The following is an 11,388-nucleotide window of genomic DNA, read 5'->3' on the forward strand; positions in this document are numbered from 1 at the left end:
ATGGGGACTGACATGTTAGAATCACATGACCAGCCGAATACTACTCACTTAATCTCAGTACAGTAACTGCCGTTACTGGATGTTTTCACTTAAAGATTAAATTAATCCTGTCTGACTGAATATTGAATTTCTACAATGGCATTGGTAACTACAAACTATTGCATTTGAATGATGCTTCATCTACGCCCCTAGGTGTCAATGTAAGTCCAAGATGACTTATTCCAAAAATTACTGAGTGTACCTTAAAACTACATATTAATTAAATGTATATATTTATATATATAAATGCAGAACATCTTTGTGTAGTTGAAATTATGTCTTGCAGTGTGACATGCTATACTCCATTGAGAACTACAGTATTTTAAACCGCATTTATTAAATTCTTGTAAAATTATTGATCATATAACCATCCAGTTTTAATGACCTCGATGTCATAATAATTTAAAGACTACATGGAATATTTGTACTTTTTAAATATGTCACACCACAGGAGTATTGAAGTGAATGGCTAAAAGGGAAACATTTTGAAAATCTCACAAGAATTGTCCACCAGTTACCACCTGAAAATGCACTTTCTCTTATACATTCATATACATCATAACCTAAAATCTTGATGTTGAGTAAAAAGTTCATGTTTGTGGTATTTGTCAACTATACTTTTATATATACACATGGCATTCAGTTTCTGAGTAATATATGAATGCATTTGAATGCAAGAAGCAGACCCATTCAACAGTGCTGAACGTATTTCTTTGTTCAGCTCTCAAAGGAAATCAAAAGTTGGTGAGAGTATGGCGAATGACACTCATCTTGGTTCAGCAAATCTGGATGGAGGTTACAGGGATTAGAGGTTGATTTAAGTACGCAAATGTAAGCCATATTATCGCCTTATAAGATAAGTGTGGCATTCTGAAATCAGACAAGAACTTTTCTGGCAGTCTATAATTTGACTACATAATGGGCTTAATCTTGGGAATATTTTTTTTTAGACTTGGCAGAGGATCTGACTCTCACAGTCTGACCCTTTGTTTTTAGCATGTATCAACAAAGGACTCAAATCTAGTTTAATTTTCATTAACCATTGTGTGTGAGATTAAATTTAGATGCCATGTTTTAAGGAACATGCACAAGTAAAAACAAGGATACAAACACATTCAAAGCAAAACCTAAAAGACCTACAGTCCCTAAATAACCACATTATTCCAACCACCACCATTTCAGGGGGAAAAAAGCTCAGAAAAAAAATCTGTAAAACACAATTTATTGGCCCGTTTTTTCAAGAATCCTCATCCATGTTGAACATCAGACATTTCTATACAGAATTATTCTGTGAAGGTTTATTTGCAATTGCATTATAACCATTATGACTTATCACACAAACAGTATCAACCAAACTCTGGCGAAGACAAAGAACAAATAATTCATTTGCAGACAAGTTGATTGGTCCATTTCATGTCACATATGTTTCACAGTACCAGGTTTTGCCCTGTGCATCTCTTTGTTCGGCATCATCAAAGTAGCAACCCTGAGGACTAAAGGGACACAACCTCTACCTTGGTTACGTAGTACAACTAGTGAGGATTGAGCAGACATATCAGTGCCAAAGCCCTAGCTTTGTGACCTTGAGGATTGACATCTTTAAGTCTTTTCAGGTGAACTGTACTGCCCAGGCTGTCTGCTGTCTACAGTTTTATCACTCTGATATCATGGGACATTAGTAACAAGACACAAATGGAATTGTCATCTTTAAATTCGAAGTAACCAAGCTCTATTATTATTTCAATTCAGAGCTATTGATATATAGAGAGATTTATTACATCATATATATTTTGTATATGTACATATTTATACATAAAATGTATTTTAAAATCTAGGAGCATAATCAGAATAGCCCTGCTATCAAAGCAGTAAAGCATGAGTTATTGCAACACAGAGCAATAAGTGTGAAACTTCTTACAATTACACAATTCAAAAGCACATTTGTTTGAATGTAGCTTTTTATCTGTTTACCTCTGTGATAGGTAGCCTCTTATACTCTTAAAGGAGTATGTGTAGCTGCAAATTGTGTACTAGTACATGCTTTAACTAATCCACAATTAAACTTTGGCAAGGCGAGAGATGTTTGGAATGCAAGCTGCTTCTTCCTGTGGATGACTCATCTTTGTGTATCCAGACATCTCTGGCTTCTGATCACACACACTTATGTTGCTACAGTTACATTATAATCTTAAAGTCTGTTTAGGTGGCCTGTAGATCTCAACTACTCTTCTGTCATCTTCTCAATATGGAATGGTAATTTTACTTGCACCCCCTGCTGGATAGGAGGTTAACTACTTCACAATACAAAAAGGAACTGCAAAGAAGAAGGTGAGCACCTACTTCCATGTCTGGTCCAAAGCTCAGTCCACCACATCATGGATGGTCTAGAGTTTTTCTCAGACACCCGTGGCTCTGTAACTGAAGCAACAAGAATCTCATGCTACACTGGACTAGCGTCACATCTCTTTCCAGCCGTGCTTCACTCTTCTTCAACAGAGAGCAAAAAAGTTTCTTTAGTGGTTCCACTGAATGCAGTTATATTTGCTGGTGAATTTAGGGTTGGGCAGCTGGATTGTTCCCTCACAGGAGTGTGCACGTGCCTGATTTCTTGTCGTCGTCCAAGCCCCCAGCTGACTCTTTCCGGTTGGGGTCATTGAGCTCATTATAGAGTCCGGAGTCGATCATCTCCATTTGCCAGGCAATGGGTATAGCACCTGTGCTGAACTCTTTGAAAAATTTATCATCCTTAGCATCAAACTCAATACCCTTGATTTCAGAGAACTCGGCAATGTCACCTGTATCTTTTGCATAGACAACGTTGGGTTTGGGCACCCACGGAGGGTCGATAAGGCCAGCTTCCAAACGAGCAAAGTTGATGGACTTGAACCATTCATGCTTCCTGGGATCGTCACCCCTACAAAAAACACATTGTGTTGTAAAGATGCACTTTGCAATTTTGCCTTCATATTGAAGCAAGGAAACAGGGAAGATTTTGGTTATGTACTGCAACAACAAAACATATTGAATCTCTGGCTGAGAACAAATGATTTGATACCACTTTTCAGTAAGATTCTATTAATTATTGAATTTTTTTTGTAATGAACTAACAATAAACAATTTTTTCAGCATTTATTAAGATTGGTTAATGCTAATTTATAAGTTCATGTTTGTTATAACTGCATGAACTCGCTGACTACCACCCCTGGAGTTGTGAGTTCAAATCCAGGGCATGCTGAGTGACTCCAGCCAGGTCTCCTAAGCAACGAAATTGGCCCGATTGCTAGGGAGGGTAGAGTCACATGGGGTAACCTCTTCATGGTCGTGGTTCTCGCTCTCGGTGGGGCGCATGGTGCGTTGTGCGTGGATGCCACGGAGAATAGCGTGAAGCCTCCACACGCGCTATGTGTCCATGGTAACGCGCTCAACAAGCCACGTGATAAGATGTGTGGATTGACGTCTCAGACACGGAGGCAACTGAGATTCGTCCTGGATTGAGGCGAGTCACTACACCATCACGTGGACTTAGAGTGCATTCCAAATTGGGGAGAAAAGGAGAGAAACCCCCCACCCACACACACAAAAAATGCTTGAAATAATGTTAACTTAAACAACTTTTAATATAAAATGTTTTATTTGTATATTTACTGTATAAATTAACATTAACCAAGATTTATAAATATCTTGTTCATCATGTTAATTATTACTTTAACTAACCTTAAAGCAATATTCGGGTTCAAGACAAGTTAAGCTCAATCAACAGCATTTGTGGCATTATGTTAATTACCACAAAAAAAAAAAATTCAATTCATCCCTCCTTTTCTTTAAAAGAAGTTTACAGCGAGTTTACAGCGAGCTTACAATGGAAGTGAATGTGGCCAATGTTTGGAGAGTTTAAACACAAATTTGAAGCTTATACTTTTAGAAAAGCACTAGATACATTTTTCTGTTAAAATTTTATTACTAAATTTTCCTTTTTACAGTCATTTTAAGGTTGTAGGGTTTGTTGGCATTATATCGTCATGGTAACGAAGTTGAAAATTGGCTTTAGTTTTACACATAAAAGTTTAGTAAGTGATTTTATCACACTTAAATCATGCTTACACACATATCCTTTATGTCTTGTAATTATACTTTTGAAAAAGTGAGTATTTTAACAAAACAAATTGGCCTCTATTCACTTTCATTGTAAATGCCTCTCTGTAACCTCGATATTTGAAAAGGATTGCTTAACTTGTATTGAACCTGGAACATTCTTTTAAAGGAATATTCTGGATGCAATACAAAATAAGCTCAAGTGACAGCATTTGGGGCATAATGTTGATTACCACAAAAAAAAAACATTCGCCTTTTGACTCCTTTTCTTAAAAAACATAATAAATAATAACATTTCAGTGGTTACAATGTTATTACACTTAGGTACTTACAATGGAAGTGAATGGGACCAATTTTTAGAGGGTTTAAAGGCAGAAATACTTGTAATAGAAACGTCTAATTGTATAAAACCTTACATTTATTCCTCAGTTAAAACATGTGTATTACTTCAGCTGTAAAGTTTAAACTGTAGTTTTTACAGTCGGTTTAGTGGTATGCCATTTTTTTCATCATGGAAAAAAAAGTTTTACAATTGAATATACTGTAACTTTACTCAGAATAGGTTAGTAAGCAATTTTATCAAACTAAAATCATGTTAACCCTACTAACTACTGTTAATGCCTTGTGGCTAAACTTTTGAAACTGGAAAATTTTGATTGGCCCCATTCACAATAGATTTGTCCTTTTTTTTTAGAAAAGGAGGGAGACGTGAAACCCAGATTTGGTTGTAAACATTATGTAAAAAATGTTGTTGCTTGAGCTTAACTTGTATTAAAACTGGATTTTTTTCTTTACCATCTACAATCTAATTGTGTGAAATATGTGTTGATGATATGAGTATATTTGTTCCATGCAAATGGCAAATGAAACTTAAATCTTATCCTTGACAAGTGATAAGATCTCACTACAACATCTTTGACTGAAACCTTGAGAAAGTGAAGAATCTTGTGGTGGAGGATTTCAAACAGGATAGGTTAGGGTCGATATATTTTCTTTTAACACCTCACACTGAAGGATCAGGAGGATAAGAGGGATCAGAGGACTTACTTGCAGCCAAGACGTTCATCAATCTTCTTCTTAAGGAACTGCTTGATGATATCTGTGGTGGCAGCATCAAAGTTCTTGTGCTCAAACTTGGGCTCCTCATTGATGATACGCCTCTGAACCTCCTCCTTCTCCAGCTTCTCCTTCTTGGCTTCAGGACCTTTGAAGGGGGTGTAGCCAGCCACCATTTCATAGATACTGCAGCCCAGGGCCCACCAATCCACTGATGTCCTGTATGGGGTTTCATTTAGGATTTCAGGAGCCATATATGCACCAGTTCCAGCCTGTGAACATAGGAACAAAGGACCATTGATTAGGTTTAGGCAGAAGTAATCACAGACTAATATTAAATTTTTTTGGTTGGTTCAAAGAAAACCAATTGTATTAGTTGCTTGAAACTTTGCATGAAACTTACAGGTTTATAAAACAGATTGGATGTTTGTGAGGCACTTATTAAGGTGACAGCACTGAAATAGTTTACCCTTTATGACAGAGCATTTTATGTAAGTACTATCCTATCTATGCTCCTACATCACCTCCTCTCTTTGCCAGAGAGAAGAAGCTTATTCGTAATCCTCTACTACCTGTCAGAAGTCATGTGGCGATCCACTCTGATGAAGTACACTGTCTGCTTATATAAAGTCAGTCTTTAGGCTCAAATGGACATATGCACCTTTGCCTATAGACATGCTTTCACTTGGAGTCATTCATAAATAGCAATAGGCCTAGCACTGGAGCTACAGTATTATAGCTACCTTAGTTTACTTGCATGGTTACAAGAATGATAATTTTCTTTCAGTTTGTTGAATTTCTAGAGTTTTATGTCATTGTATTGAATATTCTTTAACAATAATTACATTAACATAATAATAATGAATAATCATGATGTTGTGTTTTGGCTAAATAATCTCCAGATGTTTGACGTGCCATTGTCCTAGAGTCATACTTAGCAGAGAATATGAAAGTAATTAAATTAATTTTGTATTACATTACACAAGCATCAAGAAATAATGCTTAACTAAAGCTTGAATCTTGAAGACATGGGACAGAATGCTCAGTCATTGTGCTTGACTAAAAATATTTGCTAAGATAGCATGACATCCATATTGTGATGTCAATGTCCTAACTTTCAGTTTGGTGAGGTTATAACTGTGCATGTATTCTGGTTGCATAGTGTAAACTGCTGGGTCATGGCATTCAAGTTGGGAAATTTTCAGGGCATGAAGACTATTTAAAGTCAATAGTTTTCAGGTAGGAGTTATGACATGAATACAGAAATAATTGGTGATATTTATAAGGTGTTATAACTATAGGTAGACCGATATATATATATATATATATATATATATAGGTTTTACTGATTAATCGTGACAATAGTTGCATTTGGGAACTATCGGTTATCTGCCAAAATCTATTCCGATAGTTGATCGTTTTTGTATTATTATTATTATTCCTCTGTGTTCCTCTGTGGCTGGCACTGGAGGATTCTACTGTTAGAATGGCTTGTTTCTATAGAATAACAGTCCTCTAGATGTGAAACAAAACCAATCAATGACACCTCGTGGGGATTTGCTGTATCTAAATCTTTCATTTTTGACAATATTCATCCATATTTTTATCCTCATTTCAATGCATGATTTGTTATTTTGATTAGAAAATCAAGTGTTCTAAAAGTGAGAGCATGCAAAGAAAAATATGACTATATGGAAACGTGCACCATCAGCACATACATTGTGTAATAAACCTTACTTCTCATTAAAACTCATCTGGTGAAATATATATTCAGAAACATTTTAACATTATATAAATCGATTAAAAAACTATCATCCGATTAATCGATTATCGGCCTTGTGCACCACTGTAGTTATCGTATCAGCAAAATCCACTATCAGTCGACCTCTAGTTACAACATCTAATATTAAGACATTCATGCATAAAACATAGTGCTTCCCCCTTCCCCCTGCCTTTGGCAGTCTGATCAGAGACAGCTTTGTGTAATGCTTCTTAAGAGGATCAGAAGTGTAAAGCCAACAAAAACCCCAGTGGTTCAGCTTGGGCTTCAACTTGCACTGAGGACTCAAGAAGGGCATTGGATAATAAGATTAGGGTCACTTTATGCTGTTTGATGCTGTTTTTTTGACATTTGACAAAAAATATCAAAATTCTAGATCTTGCGTTTAAAGAAGAAAAGAAGTAACAGTGCTTCCCCCTGCATTCATTGTTTGAAAATGGTTTGATTTTTCTATATTTATGCCTCTCATCCACACAGGAACAGTGTTGTTCCTCCAACAAATACAGAGACTTTGGAAAATGCTCTCTAGTTCTGAAACGGAAAACAGAGTTTTCAACATAAAATGTTAGACGACACCTTTTGAATTCTGAAAATAAGCTTACATTTTAATTAAATGAATACTTTGAATAACATGTATTGGGCACTAAACACTTTTGTGTGTGTAATTAAACCCGTTAATTTTGATGATACCACATGAAGCATTTTATTCATGTTAACAGGACTGTGTGGTTAAGCACTTTTGTGCCCTTTAGTCAACTTGTTGTTTCAGAGAGCCATTTTTTGTATAGTGTAATTGGTAGCTACATATTTGATTAAATATTTAGCAGCTTTCAGAACCAGAACCAAACAAACCCCACCTCCATTCCAAGAATCCTCTCAAACCACAAAACATCGGCAGCCCACCAATGGAAGGATTTAAAGGGACAATGAGCCAAGGGTGCAGACTAGGACACTGCAGCTAACTGATCCTTGTATACCTTTTCACTGCAGTCAATAATCCCCTGATTTACCATGTAAAATCCAAACAATCTGCACCGAACTTGTGATTCACCCAAACATTCTAGAAGAAAGATTATGCCAGATTTATTATTTTGGTGCACTATTCCTTTATCAAAAACATGAAATTAAATTACCTTTTGGGTGATGGTCTTTCCAGCTGGAAGCTCCACAGCAAGACCGAGATCTGAAAGACGGCACTGGCCTTGGCTATCCAAGAGCACATTCTCAGGCTTCATGTCACGGTAGACAATGTCCATGGCATGTAGGTGCATGATCCCGGTAGCAATCTGAGCTGTGTAATAGATGATCCGGTCCATTTCAATACCCTTCTCACCAATGTTATAGATGTGATACTTGAGGTCACCTCCATTCATCAAACTCATGACCAGGCAGAGGTGGGTTTTGGTGTCATATGCATAAGCCAGGTTAACAATGAACAGGCTGTTGACCTTCTCCAAGATCTTCTTCTCCAAAAGGGCCATTTTCTCACCATGTTTCTTCTTGAGACGCTTCTTGCACAGCTTCTTGCAGGCGTACATCTGGCCAGTGTTTTTCACCTGCACTGCACACACCTGGATATGTATGCAAATGACATAGTAAAATTGTAGAGATTACAGTCTAATCTTGGATCCAAGAATGCTCTCCAAGCTCTACAGACAAATCTGAAATATATTCATCATATTTATGGTAAATTGAATATTTAAAGTGTGTAAAATGTCAATATTTTTTGTATACTGATATCTTTCACTCTTTGTGAAAAGAACCTACCTCTCCAAATCCACCTTTGCCAAGTGTCCTGAATTCATAGAAGTATTTATCAGAGATGGGCTGTTTCTCATATTCTTTCCACTGTAAAAACTTGTCAAAGAACTGTGTGGTCTGGTATTCTGTAAACGGCTTGCCTTTGAGAAACTCTTTGGTGGCTTCCTTCACTTGTCCCATCACCTCCTCAAAATCTTTGTCTGTGACTGCCTTGCACTTGGTTGCTATATCTCCAGCCAGGTAGGTAAGGGAGCTCTTGGAGCCATCCTTGCAGAATTTATTAATTATATTTGTACGGGCCTTGTCTTTGGCAGCAGCCTCTGACAATTCCCAATCATTCAGATCATCCAGAAATTCTGCAGCAGCCAAGCACTCTGGTCCCGCTTGATCGAGAAACTGGCGGAACAGATTCTTTCCTATAGGCTGCTTTTCACAGAGGGACTCAAAGTCTTTCTCCAGACTTGACCTGAGTGTTGCACATTCATCCGTCTTGGGAAGGGAGAGACTTCGGCGGCGTTTCTTCATCTCCTTGTCATCTCCCCCTTGGGCTTTCAGGTAGGCCGTGTTGGCCACCAAGTTATCGAGTCCCCCCATGTCACACATTTTGGCGGCTGTGTTGGGTTATTTGGCCCAGAAAATTGGAAGCTCCACGGATTCTGCGTTATCAGGCTAAAAGGTGCTACTGCCAGCGGTCAGTGTCTCTGTGTACAACCTACTCCAAAGCCAAGGCGCGAATGAGCCACTAAGGCGCGCGCACCTGCAGAGCAATACACACTGACAGCCCAGTAATTACTCATTTAGAATTAAATACCTGCAAGGGATTTTCAATTAAGTATATTTGTGTGGTCTATACTCAGGAAAGGAACTTATAAGAGGGTTTCTTCCCTTAAGAAGCTTTAGGGCTGGCTATATTTAAGCCGATAGCTAATGGCTGGCTATAGGACTCTGCTGTTCAAACATAAATGGTGATATGATGAGAGGAGTAAAATTGCTCAGCATAAAGTACAAAATACTTTTCCTGATGTTCATTGGCCAACAGGCCCATTAACCGAACCAAATACCAAAGAACCAAAGAAAGGGGTATGGCCATCTGCAGACACAATCAATGAAATATTACATAAAATATGTCCATTTTAGTTTTATAAAGATTTACCATTCCAGTTTAAATTGATGATCTGTACCCACTTGTTTGAATTGTTTTTCTGTTTTGATATGTTTTAAATTTAGCATAAGTATTTTAGCAGAAGTGGGATAGTCCACCCAAATTCATAATTATGTCATAATTTACTCACCCTCAATTTGTTCCAAACATGTATGACTTTATTTCCTCTGTGGAATACAAAAGGAAATATAATGCAGAATATTAGGGACTGACAGCCTCAGTCACCATTCACTGTCATTGTATAGCAAAAAAGACCAGCGTCGACATGCTTCAGAATAGCTTCTCTTGTGTTCCACAGATAAAAGAATGTCATACAGGTTTGGAATGACATGAGGGTGAGTAAATCATGACAATAAGTCCTTCAATTGTACTGTTCTTTACAAAAATGGATGAAAAATGCTCAAAAGGCAATTGTTCTCAGAATCTGTCTAAATTCAAAAACCGAATGAATTGAAAGTCAGTCAACTGAAGGAAATGTGTTAATATCATCATGCCACATGCTTCCTCACAGAAAAATTATGTTTATTATAATAACGATGCAGACATCTGTGAGTTTAAACTTCTCTTATCCATATGTTACATCCTATTACGTGGCCTCCTCTCTGCAGTGTGTCTGTCTCTAGACCTGCTTTTATGACCATTACCTTTCACCTCAATTCCTTCACTGAGCTTTCTGTTGAAATGCTAAGTTCCCCTATACTTTTTCAGGTGAGACCAATCAGAATAATTTGTTTTATTTTTCATACACTCATATAGTAAAATACAATACAATAATAATTCTACAATAATTATAATAGTAATATTAGTATTCAAAAATTAGTATTGTTGTTGTTGTTGTTAATAATATTAATGTTATCCTGAATTTGTTTTTGTCGCACTCATCTGATATAATGAGAAATAAATATCCCATACTACTACTACTACTACTAATAATAAATATAATTATTATTATTATTTGTAGTAGTATAGAGCATTTATATTATTTCCCATTGTGTATGAGTGTATGACAGATAAATATTTTGGGAAGCTTATTTTACTGGGCCAAAAGGACACAGAAAATATAGATATGACAATGAAAATATAAAATATAAAAAATTATATTTTATAAGGAAAAGGCATACAAAGTATATAAAAATAACACAAATATGGTGTGGCAGGGCGGAGGGTGGGGCTGGGTCGTGATCCTACACACCCGGACCGGGTGTGTAGGATCACGACCCGGCCCCGCCCTCCGCCCTGCCACATTTGGTATGCAATGTGTGCATATATTTATAAAGAGCACAGTCTAGTGGATCATTAAGGATGACAACTGGTCACAGCTACACAATCTTGACAAAAAGACTATCTGTATGCTCCAGTCAGGGGACATGTAGTAGCAGCAGTTACATAATTCTCCTGCTGGCTGAAAGGGATCTCTCTAAGACTGTGCCATCAGTATAAGCTAATACACTCTGCTAAAGCTAAGCTAATAAGAGTTAATCCAGTGGTTCCCAACCTT

General features: G+C 37.0%; 1 protein-coding gene across 1 annotated transcript; it reads right to left on the reverse strand.

Moving 5' to 3' along the window:
- Positions 1 to 1,272: 1,272 nt before the first annotated feature.
- LOC127649295 (rhodopsin kinase grk7a-like) lies at positions 1,273 to 9,466 on the reverse strand. Its single transcript, XM_052134341.1, has 4 exons — positions 8,735 to 9,466; positions 8,101 to 8,538; positions 5,179 to 5,459; positions 1,273 to 2,953 (listed from the first exon to the last, which is right to left on the reverse strand). The coding sequence occupies exons 1-4, from the start codon at positions 9,329 to 9,331 to the stop codon at positions 2,620 to 2,622; spliced, it is 1,650 nt and encodes a 549-aa protein (XP_051990301.1). The 5' UTR covers positions 9,332 to 9,466; the 3' UTR covers positions 1,273 to 2,619.
- Positions 9,467 to 11,388: the final 1,922 nt, after the last annotated feature.

The sequence above is a fragment of the Xyrauchen texanus genome, chromosome 9 (assembly GCF_025860055.1).
Source record: "Xyrauchen texanus isolate HMW12.3.18 chromosome 9, RBS_HiC_50CHRs, whole genome shotgun sequence".
NCBI classification, from domain to species: Eukaryota; Metazoa; Chordata; class Actinopteri; order Cypriniformes; family Catostomidae; genus Xyrauchen; species Xyrauchen texanus.